Here is a 25,232-nt window from a genome sequence, read left to right as displayed (position 1 = left end):
ACTTTTTCATTTTTCCATTGACATGGCCATATAAGGGCTTGTTTTTTGTGGGACAAGTTGTGATTTTTTAAACAGGGAGGAGGAGGAAAAAAAGAAATGGGGAAAAAAGAAAAAAAGGGGCCATGTCATTAAGGGGTTAAATAATGTATTAACTTCCTTCTCTGGGTCATTACGACGCATGGATACCACATGTGTGATTGTATTTTTGATTTTTTACAAAGTAAAGGGAGACAAGTGTTTTTATTATTTTTTTTATAATTTTTTAACTTTTTTTTTTTTTTTTTTAATTTTTTTTTTTTTTCTTGTCCCTTTAGGGGACTTCCACAAGGACCCATCAGGACCCCCTGATCACATTCCGGGGGTCCGATGGTGACAGCCCTTTACATGCTGCAGTGACAGCCCTTTATATGCTGCAGTCACATAGACTGCAGCATGTAAAGGGTTAACACAGCAGAGATCGGAGGTTTTCTCTGATCTCTGCTGTAAGAGCTGGTACCTAGCTGTCCTCTGACAGCTAACAACCAGCTCTCCCTGCCACAGAGACCATCGGCTTGCTTCTGACAAGCCGATGGTCTCTTTGGCAACCTGTAAACAAAGCAGTGCAGGAGTTTGCCGACATATCGGCAATATCTTCTGCTGGTTTTTCAAAGCCCTTGCTTTGTTCTCTGTGGGTCTGTGCAGGCAGAGCACACTGTCACAGCTTGTGGCAGTGTGCTCTGCAGCTCCCATAGTGATACATAGCCCGGAAATCTTCCGGGCAGTATCGCTATGAGCAGTGGAGCTCGTCCCGGAAAATTTCCGGGCGTGCCAGTCAAGGGGTTAAAACATCATTCTTAGGTTCTCTACTCACAGGTGGGTGCGATATCGGGCCGTGAAACTCGGCTCCATATGGTGCTTGTGAACGTGCGATCTACCAGTGGATGTAAGTAATTTTTCAGGCAAAAACGCCTCGCATTGCATTGGTGAAGTTCCGATCCTTTCTGCGTGACAAAGAATAGCAAATGTTTTCCATTGATCAATGGGAAACCTCTAATTGCACAGCATGCGAGGCAATAAAGCTGTGAGGAATGTGAAAATTTAGAACTTTCGCTCATGTATATGACTCTATTTAACAGAATGGGGTTCAAAATTATGCGAGATTTGTATGTCTTGCAACACACAAATCTCACTCTATTTTCTAACCCGTGTGAAACCAGCTTTAGTTGTAGCTTAGTTGTAGTCTCTGAAAAATCTACATACAGCAGCGATGGATGGGGCTGTCTCGTTGCAGAGATGCATATGGAGATTGGTTGTCTGTGAAATATGCCCATTTAACTATTCTGATAAGGACCCTTTTATACAGAACGGTTATTGTTCAATTAAAGGGGTTGTCCCGCGAAAGCAAGTGGGGTTATACACTTCTGTATGGCCATATTAATGCACTTTGTAATGTACATTGTGCATTAATTATGAGCCATACAGAAGTTATCAGAAGTTATTTACTTACCTGTTCCGTTGCTAGCGTCTTGTCTCCATGGTGCCCGTCTAATTTTCAGCGTCTAATCGCCGGATTAGACGCGCTTGCGCAGTCCGGTCTTCTTCTTTTCTGAATGGGGCCGCTCGTGCCGGAGAGCGGCTCCTTGTAGCTCCGCCCCGTCACGTGCCGATTCCAGCCAATCAGGAGGCTGGAATCGGCAATAGACCGCACAGAAGCCCTGCGGTCCACCGTGGGAGAAGATCCCGGCGGCCATCTTCACCAGGTAAGTAAGAAGTCACCGGAGCGCAGGGATTCAGGTAAGCACTGTCCGGTTTTCTTTTTTAACCCCTGCATCGGGTTTGTCCCGCGCCGAACGGGGGGGCTATTGAAAAAAAAAAAAAAACGTTTCGGCGCGGGACAACCCCTTTAATTGTTGGATTGTGCATAACTGAACTATAATCTGTCAGTGTAAACGCTGCCACCGATTGAAAGATGGGCAAAAATTTGGTCACTTGTTCATTTATTTTATGCAGGCAAAAAATCATCGTTCATAGTTTACCAGGCATTTTGTTCAGTCATTTGCAGGCAAGCAGAGGAGGGAAATTGTTACGTGTTTTTGAAGCCACGAAATCCCCAGAAACGGGCAAAATAACTGAAAAATGTGAGCGACTATCTGGTTGTGTAGATGGACTTCCAAAGCAAACGACTCAGTCATCGTTCACTTTTTTCAATGATTGATTTCTCTGTGTAAAAGGACCCTAAGCTTTTGTCTGCTTGCCCTAAAACTTTGATATTTTGACATGGCACTGATCGTATGATTAGCTGGTTATTACACTTTAGTTTACATTTGGTATATAATAGTTAATGATGAAATCATTACCAATTAGTAAGTTACAAGTTATTAAGTCCGTATACAAATGCACAAAATAAAGCTACAGAACTACACTATCAGGGACCATAATCTGGAGCAACAGTGAATATAATACAAGATTGTTTTACTAAAGCAAGGCTGGCTGAGGAAACAAACTGTTGTGAGGAAGCACCCCGAACCAGCCCAGCAGTACTGCCAGGCACGGGCGTCTGTGGCAGATTCCTAGTCCAGATGTTTTGTTTCCAGCTAGAATAATAAGTGAGTGGTGATGGCTCTTTATTTACAATGATTAATGCTTTACAGTTTTAACAGTGTAAAACCTTTGGGCCTGATAAAGTCCTTTCCGTGGAGCATTGATTACCATTTTTGTGATGTTTACTGGTTTGCTTTCATATTTTTTTTTTCATTTTTGTTACAAATAAATTACACTAGTAGGGATGATACACACTTAGTATTTCTTTTTTTATTGATTCTATACATGGTATGGGTGAAACAGCTTATTTGTTTAAAGGGGTTCTCCTACTTCTATCTGTTTTCAGACAGCGCCATACATTGTACAGTGGCCCAGGTTGGTACTGCAGGTTAAATTCTATAGAAGTGGCCTGCAGCAGCAACCCCGGCCACTGCGCAATGCATGGAGCTATATGGGAACAGCTTAAAGTGGGAGAACCCCTTTAAGTAGAGCTTTCAGAGTGAAACACTGAAAGCTGCTGCTGTCATATTCACCCTTGTCACATAACCAGCCAATAATAGCTGCAGCCTGTCCTAGACTCTGGCAATAAAGCAGAAGTAGCTTTTTGCCTAGATTATAGTGAAGATCTGCTGAGGACACATTTTCTGACACTAGTGACAGCTGATTTATCATCTCATTTCTCTTTATATGCAGTTCATCATCTTGTCTGTAAAAACCACTGTGGTTTGCCGGCTAGAAGTAAATGTCTGTGATAAAGACCACTGGGTGGAGATTTCTGCCAGTAAAGACCACGTGCAGCTTTCCTTTGACGGGACCCTAGGAGTAGTGGAATTGTTTGAATCAGAACTACAGATCGTTCTTTCAACCTTAAATGATCACATGCAACAGGGAGTGAAGACTTATATAGGAGGATTACCAGGTAAATATGAATGTGGAAAATAAATAATGGCATTTTCTATATCAGTACTATTGTGTTCCCCCAAAATAAGCCCTAGCCTAATTTTCAGGGAGTGGGGTGCAAAATATAAGCCCCCCCCCCCCACGCGCACACACACACACACACACAAAAAAATAAGCCCTAGCTACACTACATGAAAAAAACACAACTCACCTTGCAGGCGCCGTTTGGGCTGCGGCACTCCAGCAGTCTTCCGTGTACTCCTCAGCGTTGAGTGAGCATTCTCATCCTGATAACGGGGCTTGAATACCTCGCCTTCAGCAAGAGATTGCTGTTATTGGTTCAGAAACACTGCCTTAGCCAATCATAGTCGGCACTCAATGAACCAATCATAGCCATTTAATGATGTAATTCAATGAATGGCTGTGATTGATTAGTTCATCGAGCACGGGCTCTAATTGGTTCAGGAACGCCGCCTCAGCCAATCACTGCAATCTCTTGCTGGAGGCGGGGTATTCAAGCCCAATTATCAGGAAGCGAATTCTCTTAGAGCTGAGGACTACATGGAAGATTGCCAGAGTGCCGCAGCCCAGCGACAGGGACCCTAACAGTGACTGCTAGGTAAGTATTAAGACACCCCCTGAAAATAAGACACTGTATCTCTTTTGGGGCAAAAATTTATATAAGATAATGTCTTATTTTCTGGGAAACACGGTAGCTATTGCAATCGTCTTCAAGATCAGAATGCTGCTAAGATATTTATAGTTAGAAAAAAATAGTAGCTGTCTAGCTTTTATTAATGAAGTTTTCTTATCCATTCTGTATAGATGTGGAAGTCACTCGTACGCCGGTCACTGCATTCTACCACGGTTGCATGACCATCAATGTTCAGCAGCAGACCCTGGACTTGGATGATGCTGTTCACAAACATAATGATATCACCTCCCACTCATGCCCACCCATTAAGTCTGTCAAATAGTTACACCACAGTTTTTACACCAAGTATCTTTTTTTTATACATGTATAAATTATTCTGCAGTATTGTGTGTATAGTTTCGTAAAACACTGAAATTATGTAGAACCTACTGATTTTTACACGGTGTCAGGATTGAGAAGTTCATTTTATTGATTTAAGGATTGTAATATATTGTAAATATTTCAGAAAACTGATGTTAATTACCAAACATCTGTGCGGTAAGTACCTCATGGAGGCTTATTAACAACGAGAACTGTGGTAATGTTGTGGAAAAGAGATGCAAAACTGGAAATGTATTATATTTTTTAATGGCAAGCACTGCTTTTTAATTAACAAGTTAAAATAAAAAAAATATTTGAAAATGTTTTCATATTATTTACATGATTTTGTATCCACATGTCCCCTATGCCTATAAAATATAGCAATGAGCTCAACAACTCTACCTGGAAAATGAATTCTAGCTGGCACCCAGTACTTGTGTGCTGGTAAGGTAATTGAAAATTCCTTGATAGCACTAAGCGCAGTATTGCTGAAAATAATGTGTTATACTTAGTGTCTTAATATGCAACTGATGTCATAATTCCCCAGTGTGGTCACCTCACCAGGGCTGCAAGCCAGGTTGGAAACTGCTGCCAGTTCTATGCATTAGCAAAATCCAAATGGGCTCATCTCATTGCTGTACATGGAATATGGTTGCGGCAGTTTTTCCTGTGTGTGTGTGTGTGTGTGTGTGTGTGTGTGTGTGTGTGTGTGTATACACACACATATATATGCAGTAACCTGCACTACTTGAGATACCAACTCCCCAAAAAATTTACTATATATATATATATATTGCGTGTGATGTAAATTTTTTTTTGAGTTGGTATCTCAAGTAGTGCAGGTTTCTGAAAGTGGCACATCAGGAATATTGATTGCCTTTCTGACTATGTGAACTGCGCTCCTATTCCTCTTCTTACTGGCCAGACATCCCCCTGGCAGTCAGAGGCCATGTCATGCTGCTGCAGTGCTAATCATGTAATGGCAACTTTGCAAACTTTTTGAGGTGTGCTAGTTCAGGACTAGCCTCCCTGGATCTCTTCCCTCTACCCCTCCCCCTGTCACCCATCTAGCTGCATGCTCATCCTGCTCTCCTGAACTACCATCCACCCTCACATCTACCCCAGCGAACGCCTGCTCAGTAAGCAGCAAACTCCTTTTCAGGTTGTCAGTGGATCTTAGTGTTGCAAGCTTTGCATTTAGATCCAGGATCTGGGCTTCCAAATGTGCAATGTGCTCACATTTTGTACAGCAGTATGCAGCCTCGAACGGCTGGTCAAGAACTGCATACATGGCACAAGATCTACACTGGATGTCCCTGTCAATCATGGAGCACATTCTAAATGGGAATGGTACACATAGATTAAATAAAAGTAATATATGCAAAAGTTAAAATGGATAAGCAGTAAATAAATATAAGTGACTCTTCCAAAGTCCCTGAATCTAAAGTCACTAATCTCAAGTCACACTTTTAAGAAACAATACACTTTAGAAAACAGCACGCTTAGAATACAGCACACACTCATGCTTGCACACTCACTTATGATTGCTTTATCTAGCTCTTATCTGTAATGGTCCTGCTCCTCCCTCTGCTCTGACCACAAGTTTTATTGTCAGGAGCACGGCTGATGGAAGTAGGCGAGCACAACAATTGGCCATATTCATCAGTCGCACAGACTTTAAATGGAATAGCAGCGTGCAAGCGTAACCAGCACTTCATTCAAACGAGACACAGAACCACTCTTCTCGGAATTGGTGTGGGTCCCATTAGTGGGACTGCCACAATCAGGCACTTGTCAACCATCTACAGGATAGGTGAAAAGTGGTGATTCTGGGACAACTTTAGGGAAAATGTTTATTACTGACCGATGCAGCAGCATCAAGAAAGCGAGGAGATAATATACAAATTTCAAGAATTCTACAATCAGAACAACATGTTGAAATAATGTATTTTTATTCAGTTTGAATATCTATAACTGCTGCAGTGTATATCTGCTCAGTACACTTAAATATTGAAGGACGTTAAAAAGATGCACTCCAGCAAGTAACACGTAGTAAAATATACTGATGCAAAGCTCTGTCTCGTCTAGACTATTCAGTCACTAATCTCACAACTGGTGTGAATACATTTTCAAGTTAGGAAGGTAAATATTTAGTTGGAAGGAATGTCGGTGGTTTCATTAGTTCTGCAGAAAGCCCTTTTAAGTCTTGTTTTCCTGCCAGTGAATGTGCTGATGGTCCAAGCATCAAGGAGCATAGGGTGGTGGTTTCTCTCCTGGTAGCAGGATTGTGGATGCATATTGTGAATGTGGATTAGAAGAAAGTCCGCTCAGCGAGTTGGAGTGTGATGGATTCTGAATATCATCTGATAAGGAAATATCTGCTGAGGAAGTTGCTGGATAGGAACCTGATGGCTACATAAAAATAATTATGTTAGTATGAAGAGAAGGAGTAGTATGCTACAATTTATCATGGAACCAAAGTGTCTACCTAAGGGCTCCTGTCCACAGGTGGATATTTAGTGTGGAATCCGCAGCGGGCGTCGGCACTGCAGATCCGCAGCGAATAGCGCTCATAACATGCTATGGGAAATCGTTTCTTCCTCCACACTTACAGAAAACAATTGTGGTTTTCGCAAGCAGAGAAAAAATCACAGCATGCTCCGTTTTTTAAAGTCAATGGAAGCCATCCGATCTGCGGCCCTTCCACAATTACATTGCGGAAAGTTCGCAGATTCTGCTTCATCGTGGGAAAAGCAGTAGTTTCAAAAAAAAAATCTGTACTGCGCACGTATGACGGCGAGCCATGCGGATTATCCGCAGTACAGATGAAAATGAAACTAACAAGGTACGTGAGGACAACGCTGCTGGCAGAGCCGGATTCAGCATGGGGAATCTGGATCTGCAGTGTGCAGGGGGCCTAATTCTGATTTTAAGGAATTCTCTGAGACTTGAAAATAGCTCATCCTTAAAGGGGTTGTCCCGCGAAAGCAAGTGGGTCTATACACTTCTGTATGGCCATATTAATGCACTTTGTAATGTACATTGTGCATTAATTATGAGCCATACAGAAGTTATAAGAAGTTATTCACTTACCTGCTCCGTTGCTAGCGTCCTCGTTTCCATGGAGCCGTCTAATTTTCAGCGTCTAATTGCCAGATTAGACGCGCTTGCGCAGTCCGGGTCTTCTTCTTTTCTAAATGGGGCCGCTCGTGCCGGAGAGCGGCTCCGTGTAGCTCCGCCCCGTCACGTGCCGATTCCAGCCAATCAGGAGGCTGGAATCGGCAATGGACCGCACAGAAGCCCTGCGGTCCACCGAGAGAGAAGATCCCGGCGGCCATCTTCAGCAGGTAAGTAAGAAGTCACCGGAGCGCGGGGATTCAGGTAAGCACTCTCCGGTTTTCTTTTTTAACCCCTGCATCGGGGTTGTCTCGCGCCGAACGGGGGGGGGGGGGGGGTTGAAAAAAAAAGAAAAACCCTGTTTCGGCGCGGGACAACCCCTTTAAGCTATTCAATCGATGAGGGTCTGACTCTTGGCACCCTCGCCAATCAGTTGTTTTTAAGGGGCTTCATCAAGTACTTCAGCAAGCTCTGCATCCACTTCATTTTTGACCAGGCATAGCTTCATACTTTGGCAGTGAGACTGAGCTGTGATAGCAGGACCTAAGAATAAATTGCTGCAGAGGATGAAACACCATAACCACTCCCACATTCTAATATTGATGACCTATTCTAAGGACAGGCTATCAATATTGAAGTCCCACATAACTCAAAGGTCATCTTAACCCTTTCCAATCCACTGTCTGACCTCTGAAGACATTATGATTTAAGGCTGTACAGCTCCGATGTTGGAAGACGTCCATCAGGGTTCTCTTACTGTATATTGCCAACCTCTCAGCTGTTGAAGCCTATCCAATGTGTCACCTCATGCAGTACTGGCCTTAGCCAGCAAATGGCGCAATTATATAACGGCAGAAAAAGAGTAAGCCCCCTAGGAAAACCATGATAAAAATTGGATTGGAAAGGGTTAAATGTTTTTGAATTAGGTATAGGTGAGTATAGATCCCCCCTCTGAGCCTCAGCTTGCGAGTTTTTTGACTTGCAAGCGGGCTCGTACCCAGAGTTTATGCTCGTAAATAAGAGCAAAAATTCTGGAGAGAGCCTGCTCGCAAGATAAGGCACTCACATCCCGAGGCACCAGTGTAGTTTTATATTGTCACAAAGAGCTATGTATGCCAATATAAAATAAGCTACAAGTAGTGAGTGTAATGAAAACTTTATATCAGATGCTTTTAAAGACTGTGATCAATGACAGACAGTAATTTACTGGAATTACCTGCAGGGGTAGTGGGTATGAGGCATAGGAAGGGAGAGAAGATGTAGGAGAGCAAAACCCAGTGTAGGTTAGTATCTGTTGAGCCGGGTTATATAGAATCTGTGGTGGAGGGGAAGTAAAGCTGAGTTGCGAAACTGGACTCTGGAAGATAAAATAGAAATTGTTAGTCTGAGTGGCAGATGTTTGTGACTGCTTAAAGGGAACGCATCATCAGACAAATACTTATTCAAATCTGTGTTTTATTTTAACTTTTTTTAAAAATGTGAATATATAAAATAAAAACCGTGTTATTTCTATTTACTCTTCAGATTTGCAGACAATAGTCGTATATGGAGACAGCACAATTAGGGGCAACTGTGATCTGAACCACCTTACCTCATTTTTTTTTCTCTATTAGACTGACATATGAAACACCAGTCCTAATGATTCAGAGCTTGAATTCAGTGACGATAACATGTGACCTATGTACCAGATACAACATGACATGCAACATGTTTGCAGTCATTTCAGTGTGTGACATGACCTTTCTCTTCAAATAATGTCCTCTTTACGACATCTGAAAATCAGCCTCAGTGCCCTCAGTCTACAGTCCTAACTGTATTGTCATACACGATCATTGGTTCATAAAAGAAAACGGGGCAGGCGAGGGTATAGTTAAAAGATCATGGACCCTAGTGCAAAAGTTCAGCTTTGGAGCCCCCAGCTCCTGTCGCAATTTCATGACAGTGACTCAAAAAAAAAATATATAGTTAATACAGCAAATCTATGACCACTATTAAAATATGATAGGCTGAGATAGAACAGCTCAGCTTAAGCCATCTTTTGAGCGATAACTGTTGCGTCTAAATGCGCAGCCATTGTGCACTATTCGTTCTTCGGTGATTTCTAGCAAGCTAGAAATCACCAATGACTTATCAGCGCCGCACGCTGATGGTATTCTTTCAGCTGGTATCCTACTGGCAGTTCTCAGCGGGACACCAGCTTTAAGCTCCAAGAACAATGCAACTGTTTGCATGTACAAAACAGCTGCTCTGTTCTCGTAGTAATCGCGGCGATATCCCGCTCCGCCTGCATTAACTCTTAAGTAGTTGATTAGCTACTTAGAGTTATGCAAAGATGATCGCTCAAAACTGTCACTCAAACTGTCGTTTGAACGATTATCTTTCAGTGTAAATGGGCCTTTAGGCCTCATGTCCACGGGGAAAATCAGATCCGCTGCAGATTCTCCATGTAGAATCTGCAGCGGGTCCCTCCTGCCCCGCGGACATGAGCGCTGAAAATAGCAATTTAAAAGCATTTACCTATCCGTAGCGGCCGGCGAAGCTCTGCTCTTCCTCACGGCCGGATCTTCATTTTCGGCCGGCGGATGAATTCCTGACGCCGGCGGCACGTCGCCGGCACGTCGTCGACGTACCGCGCGCATGCGCCGGGCACATCCGCCGAGCCGAAGCAAGGGAGATGCGGCCGTGAGGAAGAGCAGAGCTTCGCGGCCCGCTGCGGGTGAGTAAATGCTTTAAATTCCTATTTTAGGTCTCCCGCGGATCCGGACGGCTTCCATAGGCTTCAATAGAAGCCCGCGGGAGCCGTCCCCGCTGGAGACCCGCATGAAAATGGAGCATGGTCCAGATTTTTTCATGCTCCATTTTTTTTTAAAATCGCTTTTATTGACGATCCGCGGGTATTTATCTACCCGCGGGTGGTCAATGCATCCCTATGGGGTGCGGATCCGCGCGCGGGAGATCCGCTGCGGATTTTAAATCTCATTTTGCCCATGGACATGAGCCCTTAGTCTCCCACACAGTTAGAATTACCCTGTTGTTACTACCACAAAATAATGCCCTGTGCCTCACAGTAATCGTGTCCTCCATGCTACTCTCACAGAGTAAAAATACCCCTCACAAAATGATAGCTGCCTCCTTTGTACTCCTCCATAGTAAAAACTTCCTCTTCGTGTCCCACAGTAACAGTACTCACATTGTGTCCATGACAAAGTAATAGTAATTCTTCTCTGTCCTTCCCACAAGTAATAGTGTTCCTTCAGTAACCCCTCAAAGTGTAGTGGCTCCTCTTTGGGCCCCCCTCATTTAAGTGTCCCTCTGTGACTTCCCCCCAAAGTAGTAGTGGTCCCTTATGCCCTGTCCCAAAGCAATAGCAGTCTTCTATGCCCCCCCCCCCCCCTCCTCCAAAGTAATAACAATCCCCTGTGGCCCCTTTAAAGTAATAGTGGTCCTCTACTCCATGGCCCCAGTTTGATAAGCACTATCACTGATGATCTCCTTCACAGAGTACATGACAGTGTGTGCATCCTGCATCATTCTCCTGCCCTACCTAATCCTTTATGGCACCTCTGAGTACTGGAGGAACCAAAGAGGATGAGGATGCACAGGGAGAGTCCACCCCTCAAGCCGGTTATTGCTTAATAAGATTTCCCATCCCTGTGGACTTGAACTAATAAAAGGAAAGCAGATAGGTATAATAAGACCAGTTAACCCATGTTTTTTGTGACTCTAAGGCCACTCTCACACACATCACTTTTTACCGCGATTAGTGCCGTGTCTTGAGCGCCACGGTACAATGCACCCATTGATTTTAATAGGGCTTCAGACCTGCGCTGTAACGCCACGATTTTCAAGCTCTGTCTGTTCTATTTTTCAGCATTTTCACATTTTTTAATGCACTCCATCACAATAATAGGGTGCGTTAAAAAGCACAGTGAAATGCTGTGACGTGTTCAAAAACGTGATAAAATGCCGCAGTTCTAAGCGGTGTTTAACTGAACGCAGGTGTGAAAGTGGCCTAAAACACTGCAGTCAGATGCAAACTTAGTCTATAGTAAAATATTGAAAAGTCTATATACTCAGACTTTTGGCTGGTGCACTGTTTTCAGTAACAGTGACCTTTATATCAGAGGTATGGCGTTTTTTTCTGCCGTTTTTCTCCATAGGCTTCTCTATAGGAAAAACGCATACACAAAATGATACCATATAAAAAATAATGCTTGTTAAAAGACACTATGAGAATTGTTTGGGGTTGTTTCAAGCATGCAGTTTAAAATGCAGAAAAGAGATCGGAATATGCAGAGTGAGGGGATTTGTTAGATTGGGCATTTTTATAGTGGTAAAATTAGACTTTAACGGGGTATTGGGGACTTTTTCTATTGATGAACCGTTTTTAGGATACTTTTACATGGGACGTCTGTCGGGTACCTAAGCACTCAACTGCCATCCCAATGATTATTACTTCTGTGCTTTTACACAGGAATGATGATTGATCATTGAATGGAGGCGGAGTACATCGGAAATCTCTTCCTGCCACCCACCTCCATTCAGAGTAATGCATAGATCAACAACTGTCTGCCAAAGTAGACTAAGTCACTTGGTTTTTAGATGAGCTGAAAACCAAGCAGCTCCAACGAGTGACCAATTCTCGATCACTTGCCCTGTTGCGTCTTGTGTTTGAGTGATCATGAGGTACTCCCTTCAATTGACTGTTTGCAGGAGCTGCAATACAGCAGAACAATCATAGCTTTGTAGATTGTACAGCGGCCCAGAATAGTACTGCAAGCTCTGTTTCATTTGGCTGAATGGGACCGAGCTTGCAGTACTGTTCACGGAAGCAATATAATGTATGGAACTGTGCACCACAGTTTCTGCAAACAAATGATTGAAAGGGTTGCTATAGAGTTGTCCTCCCATTGATCTGATATCGATGTCCTACCCCAAAGGCTCATTTAGACATAACGATTCCCTCAAAAGAAGTCTTTTGAGCGACTTTTGAGCGATAATCGTTGTGTCATTTAAATCGCAAGATGATCGCTCAAACGTTGAGCGATCACCTTGCGCTCCGGAGGATACAGAGAACAAGCAGAGGGCTGCTTGTTCTCTGCATCCAGCTGTTCCCTGCTGGGAGCGCCTGGCTTTGATACAGCCGAGCGCCCCCAAGGGAGGAGGCAGAAGACAAGCGGGGTTTCCCCACTTGCCTTCTGCATCCAGCTGTTCCCCGCTCCGAGCGCACGGCTGTTATACAGCCGAGTGCTCTGAGCAGAGGATGCAGAAGATAAGTGGGGTGGCCCCGCTTGTCTTCTGCATCCAGCAGTTTTCTGCACGGAACGGCTGGCTGTTATACAGCTGAGCGCTCCATGCGGGGTATGTTGAACAGAGCTGGACAGCTGCGTTCTTCATACCCCACCTGTCATCAGGGAGCGGGATACAGTTGAAACAATAGTATCAGCTGTATCCTGCTGTGAATCCATCATAAGGCTCATCATTGTCTTTCAGCACACTGAAAGACAATGAGCGACAGCATAATGAAAACTGCACGATGTCAGTGCAGTTACACACAACGATTATCGCTCAAAAGACGGCTTAGAATAGATCATTAATAGAGAAATCTGAAAATACCCTTTAAAATTTAGCTAATGAATATAATATTGAATTCATGATACATGCCCTTTAACATAAATGTAGGGTAACTATCCGGATATCACACTAATACTGCATCTTATGGCCACCTTCACACAGCAGCATTTTAGTCAGTATTGTTCATCAATAAAAAAGAAGTGCAAAACTTCCATTATACTTTTTTTTTTCTGTAGGTTCCACACTGGTTTTGGTAATAAATAGAAAATACTGATCTGAGTTCTGCAGTGTGACAGTGACTTATGTCACTGGTATAGGGGTTTTCAGGCAAGTAAACAATCAAAAAAAATACAGGAGCCACTTAGAAAATAAGCCAAAGTCAGTGATTGGTAGGAGCAGCTATGCGCTTAGATGGGCACGTATCACTAGGAAGTAAGCGGAGGCTAGGGGGACTGGAATGGTGAGGGCACGCTACTGGTATGTATACATTGACCAATTTCTAAGCGACCCGCTGCTTTTCTTTTTCTTTTTTTTCACCTGCCAAACAACCCCTTTAAAGGGGTTGTCCCGCAGAAGCAAGTGCAATTAAGCACTTCTGTATGACCATATTAATGCACTTTGTAATATACATCGTGCATTAAATATTGGCCATACAGAAGTTATATACCCCCTCCCGCTGCTGGCGTCCCCGTCTCCATGGCGACGACCAAACTTCTCCTCTGGTCGCCGCAACAGTCGCGCTTGCGCAGAGAGGAATCCTCTTTTGGATGGTCCGGGCTCACGAGCTGTGTCCTGGCTCCTCCCCCTTCTCAGCGGCATCGCGTAGATCCGCCCCCGCCACATGGTGCCGACCAGCCAATGAGGTGGCTGGAATCGTCAGTGGAGCTCAGACAGCAGAAGAACATCCACGGTGCACCATGGGAGAAGACCAGCGGCAGCCATCTTGGAAAGAAGATTTTTTAAAGTTGCTGAACAGGGATTCAGGTAAGGGAATTTTTTTTTTTAATAACACCTGGCAGCAGTATTCCTTTACAGGTACTGGGGGACTGGGCAAAAAAAAATTTTTCTCTTTAGGCGCAGGACAACCCCTTTAACTAGACATCTTTACTCAAAAGACTAACATTGAGAATGGGCTTTCTGTGAAACTAATTTGTGAACATGTGATTTTTAAAGACTACAGTTTAATCCTGTGAAAGTTGTATTTTGTTCTAAAGTGATTCTCTGTATAAATATTTATAGTCGTTGTACGCTGACAGAAATAACAATGCACTTTACCTCATTTTTCCACAGCATTAGCGATAAAATGGAAAGTGTTTTTTCTCTTTACTAATATGCATCCATAACCAGATGAAACAAATCCACTAAACCTTTAACACAGTTGTATATCTAAGACTGAAATGGGATGCACATACATTACATGGGAAATTATACATATGTAGCGTATATATGAATCCCAAAGACTGCAACAAGCGGGAAACACTTGTAATGACAGTAAGCTAAAACCTTTATCACAATGCAGAACCTTATGTACAGTATACTTAGTGCTTACAGCATAAGCAATGCATACACTATCTGAACTACTTTGGCAGAAGCCAGGAAGTCCACACAAAAATCCGTGCATGTGTAGGATATATAGTATTTACTGTGCTTTTTGTACAGATTTTTGGCACGGATGGATTTTCAGTGCACAGTGAAACATGTGAATGTATCAAAACTGTATAAAAATATGGAATCTCCATGAGTAATGTATCCACCAATTAAATGATTTCTTGATATTATAGACAGTCTTCACATGTATCTATGTAGCACACAATAGTGGTGATTGCCGATTTTAAAGTTTACTGATGTTACCCATTAAATCTGACACGATTATTTGCTAAATCCTAATTTCCACCCCTCTGGAGGTAGAGGGCACTTTTAATACAGAGGTCAGCAGTTCATAAAAAGTAAGCTTTACATCACATTACCAATCTTATTACCATCTGGGTTAAAGGCATAGTTTTTGAACTAATCTGTTAGGACCATTACAATGTGGTAAATTTCAGTGTCAAAAATATCAACCAGAGCATTGTCAGGATTTTGGAAGACTTTTGGAATGTTAGAATTCCCCATACACTATTCCAAGTATTACTATAACTCATGTCTGCGGTCTTGTTTTAGCAGCCAGACACCATAGAGGATTCACAGACAACTTTCACAGTTTTCAGGCTTAAATGGGCTGTTCAAGTAGTTTGTTAAAACCTCATTCACTAACATTAATACCCTGTATATACTCTCTTCCCCTCACTGTGTCCATGCCGCTACCCCAGGTCTCCCCTCTGATGTCACATTTACAGACCTCTGCAACCTGTTTATAGGACGTCACACGCTGCTGCAGCCAATGACATACTCAGTGATCAACTGTGTAATTGGCTGAACTGTGTCATTGGCTGCAGCAGCCTGTAACATCCTGTAAACAGGCAGGACTGCAACGTGTAAACAAACAATAGGAACTGAGGACCAGCGTGGGACACAGAAGGGGGCAGGAGAGGTGAGTATATGCTGATTAGTTATATTACTGCATGGGGAATGTGGTTTTAACATAAAAGAATCCCATTTAATGGTATGTTCCTACAGAATAGAAAACGGTGCAGATTGTCAGTTGTAGACAAACAATGTAAAAAAAAAGTGTTAAATTCTGCGCCATTGGTCCAGATTTTGACATGGTTTTTGATGTGGATCTACAGCAGATTCAATTGAAGGGGTGCAAATGGTGTGGCTTATGATGTGGTTATACACAGGACTGAAATCCTGCAGAAATCTCGCAGAATGACCGCATGGAAAAAACACAAGTATTCCACCGAATAAGAGCAGCTTCAAAACCCGCGACCTTTAGCCGTGGATTTTGGAGCGGCTTTGGTGTTGGCATTCCGCTGCAGCTATCTCTCCCCATAGAGAGGAGAGAGGCCGCTGTGAAAATGGAGAAAGAATTGACATGCTGCAGCTTTGATTTCCGTGCCGCACGACAATTTCAGTGCAGCTAGGCCGCAACGGATTGGTTGCAGTGAGTGGATAAGATTTTTGCAAATCTCATCCACTTTGCTGGCTAATCCCAGGATTAAAAACGCAGGAGGAAACGCTTAACAAATGGGAAGAGGGGGGCATATCTAAAGAAGAATATAATGCAGTCTGCAGAAACTTTATGGCAAATGTAAGAACAGCTAATAATGAATTGCACTTTTTGTTTGATTTTTGTTTGTTGCTCCGTTTCGGTCTGCATAAAAATCATTACTGGCTGGCTCACTTTTTGTTATGCTTAAACACTCCCCCTCTCAGTATTTCACATAGTAATGTAAGGCAGTGAACTAGAAGTGAACAATTCTCAATGATGATCTGCCTGTCTAAACATTCTGCACGAGTGTAAACAACTGCAAACAAATTAGCGGTGATATCACTCCCTCGTGCACTCGTTCAAACGAAAATCATCCTGTGTAAAAGGGCCATTAGCTAACTTAAATGAATTCTAGTCTTCAGGTCCAGATGAATTACATCCTAGGATACTAAAGGAAGCAGTAGAGGTAATTGCTGAACCACTTGCTGTAATCTTTGAAAATTCATGAGAACATGAGAGGTTCCAGAAGATTAGAGAAGGGCAAATGTCCCTATCTTCAAAAAAGGGAAGAAGGTGGACCCAGGAAACTACAAGCCTGTGAGTCTGACTTCTACACTGGGAAAGATCTTTGAACAAATTGCTAAACAGCATGTATGCAAGTACTTGGATGAAAATGGAGTAATTAACCAGAGCCAGCATGGGTTTGTAACAAACATCATGCCAGACTAATCAAATTTCTTTCTATGACAGAATCACTGACTGGGTTGGTCAGGAAATTGTAGTACATATAGTGTATCTCGACTTTAGCAAAGCATTTGAATGTATCTCATACCATCCTTACTGGAAAAATACCAAATATGGGATAGACAAGGCAACTGTTAGATTCATAACTGTAAATCATTGAGTGATTGTACACAGAGAGTAGTCATAAATGGCTACAAATCTAATTGGCAGAATGTCTCAAGTGGGATACCACAATGCTCTGACCTGGGCCCAGAGTTGTTCATTATTTTTATAAATTATCTAGATGAGGAGAAACTAATCAAATTTGCCAACAACACAAAATTGGGAGGGATAGTTAACACTAGAGAAGAGAGAGAAGATTAAAAATATATAGACAAGCTTGAACAGCGAGCCGTGTCTAATAGCATGGTATTTAACAGGAAAAAATGTAAAGTCTTACATCTGGGCAAGAAAAATGAAAAAAGCACATACTGAATGGAAGGTATTAGGCTAAGCAGCAGCATATGTGGAAAAGACTTGGTTATACTAATAGATCATAGACTGAATATGAGTCAACAGTGTGATGCAGCAGCAAAAAAGGGATCGACAATTCTGGGACTAATTAAGAGATGCAAAGCTTCTAGATCACATTAGGTAGTTATCTCCCTCTACTTTTCCTTGGTAAGACCTCATCTGGAATACTGTGTCTAGTTCTGCCTACCCCAATATAAAAAAGGCATCGACAAACTGGAGCAAGTTCAGAGAAGAGCAACCAGGATGGTGAGCAGTCTGCAAACCATGTAATTTGAGGAAAGGTTAAAGGATCTGGGAATACTTAGCTGGCAAAGAAGAAAGCTGAGAGGTGACCTAAGAGCGGTCTACAAATATCTGAAGGGCTGTCACAGTACAGATATATCAGCTCTATTCTTATTTGCACAGGGAAAGACTAGAAGTAATGAGATGAAACTGAAAGGGAGGAGACAGATTAAATATTAGAAAAAATCTTTCTGACAGTGAGGGTGATCAATGAGTGGAACAGGTTGCCACGGAAGGTGATGAGTTCTCCTTCAGTGGAAGTCTTCAAACAGAGGCTGGACAGGCATCTTTCTGGGATGACTACTACCAGTACTTCTGGTGGCACAATGCTCCATTTACTAATATAATCTAGTGAAAAGAATTGGAGTTGGTTACAGGTCCTAAACCAGCAGAGGTGGACAGCAGCCTTGTGCTTACATGACCTGTAATGATGTCACCATCATGTGATCAGTCACCAGGGCTCTGAGCTCCGCCCCTGATCACATGGCGGTGACATCATCATAGGTCCTGAAACAACACGGCTGCTGTCAGGCTCTGCATATTTTAGGACCTGTGATGATGTTATCGTCATGTGATCAGGGGCGGAGCTCAGAGCCCGCTGACTGATCACATGATGGTGACATCATCACATGTAACTCACACAGTCACTCACAGACAGGTGGTAGTTAGCATTTTGATTTAATGAATCCTGTAGTGAGCAATGGGTTGAACCCGATGACCCTGGAGGTCACTTCGAACTCTACCATTCTATCATTCTATTAGTGACAAAGGGGTCTCACATTGAACACCTCTGATGTGGAAAACATTTTCGATGTTCTGCAACAAAACCTTTGATATCAACGGAAACAGACAAAATTTATATATATGAGTGTCATTAAACGTGAGTATGGGTGTTTCAAATTGGAAGGATCATATGTAATAACCCTGTATTTCCTATTCCCTTGGAATCCACTTTTGGCTTTGGCTCAAAAAACTGCCACAAAAACTGTGGCTTTTCCAAAAACATTTAGTGTGAAGCCACCCTATAGAGGGTAATCCTTTTTTGTTAGAAGAGTTCCCCGAAAATAAACTGTTTCTCTGCTCAGATCACCAGGTATTGGCTATATAGTCTGTGAGGTTCTGCGCCACAATTCTGGCATAAATTGTGCAAAACAATTTAGACAAATTTACTATTTATTTGTGCAAAAAATAACAAATTTTACTCTGCTCGTTCCAATTTGCAACACTGGTGGCTGGGTTTAAGTGAAATGAAGATTTTAGAGACATTTATGACATCTCTAGAACTACTTAAATATGTGACAAATTTATCAGCATCTTGCAACATTTGATACATTTGTTGCATCTTTAAACTGGAGAAGAAAAGAAAAACTGTCGGAAAAGAGGAGTCGTATATTCAAATTATACATACTCCAATATACTTTTTTCATCAAAATACGTTGTCCACTACTGGAATTCTGTGACTTACCATGTCTTTAAATGCTCCAATAACAGCAGCAGTGACGATGCCAAGGAACAGGCCCACGATATTAAGGACGGTACATGTCCACAGCAGCCGGTATAAATGAACAACGTCCTGGCAGCTGTTCACACCTACAAATTCATAATAACTGGTGGCCTCATCTGAACTGCCAAAATAAAGAAAGAAAGGTCAAGGAAACTATCTCATTCCAAGCTGCATAAAGCTGTTGGAACAGGATATTTCTTATTTTATGAGTGCATTTATCATCAGCGATTTTACTATATTTTACTTTCAAGTCATTTTTCTTCCTCTACCGTATATTAAAAATAGTAAGAATAATGTACTACTTATGTAACAATGTTAAACAATTTCAGTGTGGACATTATTTCTGCTTAGACCCACTTTAGCTTGCTGTCATATGTGCAGATTTTGTTCAGGTTTTTTGATGCAGTTTTTGAAGCTAAAACCAGGAGTGGATTCAAAAGAATGATCCACACCTCATTAGTAGCTTCAAAAACGTCCAAAAAAAACTGCATGTAAGACAGTACCCTCACGCTTTTTGGTGTATTTAAAGGGAACCTGCCACCTCCCCACAACACCATAAATTAAGTTACAGTGCTGTTAGGGAAGGTGACAAGGAACCTTATTTTGTATTTTTTATACTCCCCCACCCTCCCTATCCAGCGCTGTCATCTTCTGAAGTCTGTACATCACATGAAAATCTGAATCTTTTCAGATTGCTATGCGCATGCACTCCCATAGATTTGTATTATGATCACACAAAGAAAAAAATCCTCGGCGCTCCATGAACTTTGAATGTAGGAAAGATATTGAGGGTCTTACTTGTTTGGGGGTGCCGGCTCCGTGGCACCCCTCATCCAGGAGAACTTCTAAAGTGCAAGGAAATGCAAGGAGATGCTTCTTTTAATGTAGGAAAGATATTGAGGGTCTTACTTGTTTGGGGGTGCTGACTCCGTGGCACCCCTCTTATCCAGGAGAACTTCTAAAGTGCAAGGAAATGCAAGGAGATGCTTCTTTTAATACACTTCTTCCTTTTATTGTGACGCGTTTCGGCTTATTCTTAAGCCTTTTTCAAGCATACATGTTGTATCACCTTATACCTATATTTATAGTGAGTGAACAAGGGAGGGGCGGGGAAATCGATGGTGTACCACCCCCTTACTGGGCGTTCACTTACAATGATCTATATAGCATCTTGTTATAGGGCGGTACACCATCGATTTCCCCGCTCCTCCCTTGTTCACTCACTATAAATATAGGTATAAGGTGATACAACATGTATGCTTGAAAAAGGCTTAAGAATAATCCGAAACGCGTCGCAATAAAAGAAAGAAGTGTATTAAAAGAAGCATCTTCTTGCATTTCCTTGCACTTTAGAAGTTCTCCTGGATAAGAGGGGTGCCACGGAGCCGGCACCCCCAAACAAGTAAGACCCTCAATATCTTTCCTACATTCAAAGTTCACGGAGCGCTGAGGATTTTTTTCTTTGTGTGATCATATTGCTCTTTTCTCCATAACATCAATGTTCTTTGGAGTCCCTCAAAGCTGCTCTCCCCCAGGGATGTCACATTGTGACCGTTGATCTACCAGCGAATGTCATATGTTGATAAGCTTTCGTGGATAAGACGACTAACCAGTACCCCCCAGGACCGGTTTAGTCGGGGTGAGTCTGCATCTTAAACATTAAATACACACATAGTTTCTTATCATACACCATTGGAGCGCCGCTTTTTTATTGTTGTTCTCCATAGATTTGTATGGGAGAGTGAGTGTGGCAACCTGATTCTACCAATTGGCGGGGGTCTCAGCAATGGGACACCTACTGATCAAAACTTTTGACATGTCTCTATGACAATAGGTTAGCTGAAAGTGGAGTAACTCTTCAAATGTAACTCAGGAAAGATGGCAGTCCCGGTAGCTATGCATAGACAACAGAATTAAAAAATGTACAATCAGAAAATAAAAACATAAAAAAATGGAAAGAATTTTTCTATCTGGTCTTAATTAGTTAATAAAATATAGCTGATATATTCCCTTTAAAAAAGAAATTGACACCAAAAAGCTGCTCCAAAACGGTATGGAAAGCATCCTCAAAGAGCAACGCGTACAGCATGCAGGGTTTAACAAAAATGACACCAACAGATATGCATTGTCATTGTGTTAAAACGCCATATTTTCCTACTGACCATCAACACTGTGTTTTAAGCAACTAAAAATAATCTAAAAACACTAAAAAAGGCGCAAAAACCTTATCCCAAAAATTTCTAAAGTTCCGTTCTTTTCACCATACTACTCAACTGCATCAGTTGAGTTTGACGGCATGATATCACGCTCACCTGTGTGAAATTAACCTAAGGCATACAGTTTTTAATGCTCACTGCGAAAAAAGCACAGAATTTGCTATGCCATTGACTTAGCTCTTTGAGCCCACTGGACTGCTTAGCTGCGTTTGCCCACGGTGCAGGAGATTTTCAAGCAGTGATTATACAGGTATGCTTTAACTAACATTGATAACAAAGACAGGCTGTGGAAGCCTGCAACATCACTATTGTAGCGCTGGTATTGCTTTAATGTACAGCAAACTTGTAACAGGTTCTCTTCAACCCCTTAATGCTCCCGGATGTACAGTTACATCATGGAAGTTTAGGGTTTGTATGGAGTGGGATCGGGGGTCAATCCCACTACGTGCAATGTAGGTTTCAGCTGTCTTTGACAGGCAGCATTTCAGCTGCCATGGCAGTCAGGAGACTTTTGAAGGCCCCCATAGTAGCCATTGCAAATTGCCTATAAAGACATGCCTGTGGCTTGATGGATTGCCTGTCATTATTATATTACACTGCATTAGTGATCAAACGATGGCAAGTTCAAGTCCTGTATGAGGACTAAAAAAAATGCTAAAATGAGTTTTAAAATTATTTATTAATTATTAGAAAAATAAAAGGTAATAAAGGTTTAATGAAGTAATGAAGCCTGTTTACGTCTTAATGACCAGCTAAATTTTCAGCCTTTTTCACCGGCGCATTTCTGTAGCCATAACTTTTTACTTTTTCCGTCCACATTTGAGAGCTTGTTTTTTGCAGGCCAAGTTTTCTTTTTTAGGAGCATCACTTTTGGGTACACATATGCGCTTATTTAGACGTGCGTATATCGTACGGGTTTTCACACCCGGCCGATATACGCTGTCTCTGGATTTTCAGGGAGAGACTTATGAAGCCCTTCCCTGAAAAGCTATTGACGGGTATGCCGCCAGCAGGATTCTCTACCGCAGCTGTCATGTGTGACAGCTGCAGTTGAGAATTGAAGAATTCCTCTGCTGCATCTGCCACAGATGTGGAAGATGTAGCAGCAGGGAATTCTTTTAACTAGCGGGAGTGAAAGAAGCATCTGCTGCATGCGGCAGATGTGTTCTTCATGCTGCGGGGGTCACGGCAGTGGCGGAGAGGTAAGTTGTTTTTTTTTGTTTTTGTTTTTTCGTCGTGTGACCCCACCTTCAGTCATGTGGCTGCACCTACTGTAGGTTGATATAAGCATGATTTCCTTTAGAAGCTTCTTATATGTATGACCTTGGTGATGTATTTCCAAATGTCTTCATCCTGCATTTCCTTCATGTTCTGTTTTTTTTTTTTAATGTTTTAATTTTCAATAAACTGTCTTGGACATTGATTTTAGGGTTGCCATGCTAAAAACTACAGGGCATATTTATGAAACTGTCTAAAAGAGAAACTGTTTTAGTTGCCCATAGCAACCAATCACAGTGCAGCTTTCATTTTACCACAGTACTATGAGGAATGAAAGCTCTGTTGTGCTTGGTTGCCATAGACAACAATGACAGGTTGTTTTTTTGGACAGTTTCATAAATCTCTCCCAATGTACCTCAACTGCAAATGTGGTGTAAACCTCAGCTAAACTTGTCTTGCATGCATTTCTCAGGCCCACTCCAATATAACCATTTAATGGGGAAAAAAAGGGTAAGAAATGTTCAAAAATTGGCAGATGTATTTCATTCCATGTATGGAATACTATAATTAGGTGAGGTTCCAGATTACATTAATTAGAGGTGGAAAAATCTTCTTGGGGACTTTTCACACGGGGTGGAATTATGCCGCAGGGCACAGCCAAATCTGGAGCTGTGGAATTCCACACCAAAATCCACACATCTAAATGTGGATTTTGATGCGGAATTGCAGGAAGGTTTTAAGACATTTTTAGTTCCGTAACCAGATCCGCAGGTGGCCTGCGGATTTTGGTATGGCATTTACTGTGGCTGGCGGTGCGTCATGTGGCCTATTCCACCCCATGTGAAGGTACCTTGGCTGACTTACTAGTTATCTCACTTACATTTGAAAACCTACTGTTATTGTTTTTATGAATTCATCTAATAAAAAATTACTTTCATACTTGTGGCAGTCATAGAGGTCACAGCAATAGCACGTGTGAGTCCGAATCCTTAGCTGACACCGGTTACTTCCAGTAGAGCATGTCACCTGTAAAGTACAGAAAACAACATTTTTCATGAAAACATTTGATGACTATACTCTATTCTCAATAAAATAGTGACTTTGTGGTCCTACAATTCTATATCATTCCCTTCATCTGGCATTAACGAGTAAGGATTCCAGATTACCAGAATTAACACCCATTCATGTGAATGGGTGAATGCACATGGGCTTCTTCTTAGTCGGATGGAAAGTCTGAGTAAAAAAAATCTCAGCATGCCCTATTTTTGTTCAATTCTTGGACACAAGTAGTACATTTACATGTGCGGAGGCCCATACATCAAAAGTCACACAAACAAGATGTCTCTGTGCTGTCTGATGCAAGTTGTGCTCGAGAGTATTAGGCGTAAATTAAAATTTGTCTGCAAGAATTTAAATTTGTGCAAAAACTGCTTTTGAATTACTTTTGAAGTTTAACTTTACTCAAAGCCCAAAATATTCAGACTTATGTTATGCGTTTGTGAAACTGGTCTAATTTCTGTTGGGAAACAAATATGAGGTTGTATTACACTATAGAGGTAAATTATAACAGTTTATCAACAAACGTTTTGACCTGCTTTGAAAAAAAAAAGTTATTAACCTCTAAACAGTTAGAGATATTCACAAGAATACTCGCTTAATGTGATCTTACTTCTGTCTGTTGCGTGTCATAGGCAAGCCCTGATCCACTTGCGTAGAACTTACATCTCCCTGTGTACAGAGGTCTTGGTTCCTTAAAAAAAAATGCCATTGAAACTCTTAGATCAAACATGTTACACATCTTAACCTTCTACATTTTAGAAGAGATTGGATATTTTTAGCAGTGCTTCTGACACAGAAAGTACAACTGTCAAATACACTCTTCGTCAAAAGAAATCAAGCACCTAGAAGGAGTTCTCGGAAGTGAATGGAGCTTTATATGTGTGATTGTAGCGTTGATATAAGTAAGTGATTAGAATATCAGAGCAAAAGGATCATTTATTGTGGAAAACTGAACACTTGAAGGGAGGCTGTAGTACCCTGTTGTAGCACCTCTAGCTTGGATACAAGGTGTGATACGGGTGGGCATGGAGGCTCTAGTACCCTGTTGTACTGCCTCTAAATTGGATACAAGATGTGTTACGGGCGGGCATGGAGGCTCTAGTACTCTGTTATATTGCCTCTAGCTTGGATACAAGATGTGAAACAAGCGGGTATGGAGGCTTTAGTACCCTGTTGTACAGCCTCTAGCTTGGATACAAGATGTGATACGGGCGGGCATGGAGGCTCTAGTACCCTGTTGGGCCACCTCTAGCTTGGATACAAGATATGATATGGGCGTGCATGGAAACCTATAGGTTCTGTATGGTATACTGTAGCTTATCACTCCACATTTGCTGTAACTGAGCCTCTAGTTTGTACAAACTTGTAGGCTGTCGAAGTTGGCATCCCAGATGGTCCCATACATTCTATTGGTAATAGATCTGTCGACCAGGCCCGCCAAACTAAACCTGGATTAATCGTTGAAGACAATCTAGTTCC

At 42.0% G+C, this 25,232-nt stretch overlaps 2 protein-coding genes across 3 annotated transcripts in view; one reads left to right on the top strand and one right to left on the bottom strand.

Annotated features, from left to right (window-relative positions):
• The window catches only part of GAS6 (growth arrest specific 6), a 96,909-nt gene extending 92,145 nt beyond the window's left edge, over positions 1–4,764 (top strand). For both annotated transcript variants that reach the window (XM_066577233.1, XM_066577224.1), the window contains 2 exons: positions 3,214–3,439; positions 4,246–4,764. In XM_066577233.1, the coding sequence (XP_066433330.1) occupies positions 3,214–3,439; positions 4,246–4,397 (378 nt within the window). In that variant the 3' untranslated portion in view covers positions 4,398–4,764. The remainder of the gene's footprint in view (positions 1–3,213; positions 3,440–4,245) is intronic.
• A 1,712-nt stretch (positions 4,765–6,476) lies between these two features.
• The window catches only part of TMEM255B (transmembrane protein 255B), an 86,653-nt gene continuing 67,897 nt past the window's right edge, over positions 6,477–25,232 (bottom strand). Inside the window, exons 5-9 of the mRNA XM_066592573.1 lie at positions 24,364–24,444; positions 23,635–23,720; positions 19,222–19,381; positions 8,769–8,909; positions 6,477–6,847 (exon numbers count right to left, since the gene is read on the bottom strand). Of these exons, the coding sequence (XP_066448670.1) occupies positions 6,680–6,847; positions 8,769–8,909; positions 19,222–19,381; positions 23,635–23,720; positions 24,364–24,444 (636 nt within the window). The 3' untranslated portion in view covers positions 6,477–6,679. The remainder of the gene's footprint in view (positions 6,848–8,768; positions 8,910–19,221; positions 19,382–23,634; positions 23,721–24,363; positions 24,445–25,232) is intronic.

The sequence above is a fragment of the Eleutherodactylus coqui genome, chromosome 1 (genome assembly GCF_035609145.1).
Source record: "Eleutherodactylus coqui strain aEleCoq1 chromosome 1, aEleCoq1.hap1, whole genome shotgun sequence".
Lineage (NCBI taxonomy): Eukaryota > Metazoa > Chordata > Amphibia > Anura > Eleutherodactylidae > Eleutherodactylus > Eleutherodactylus coqui.
The sequence above is the reverse complement of the archived record's forward strand: the minus strand, read 5'-3'. Positions and strand labels throughout refer to the sequence as shown.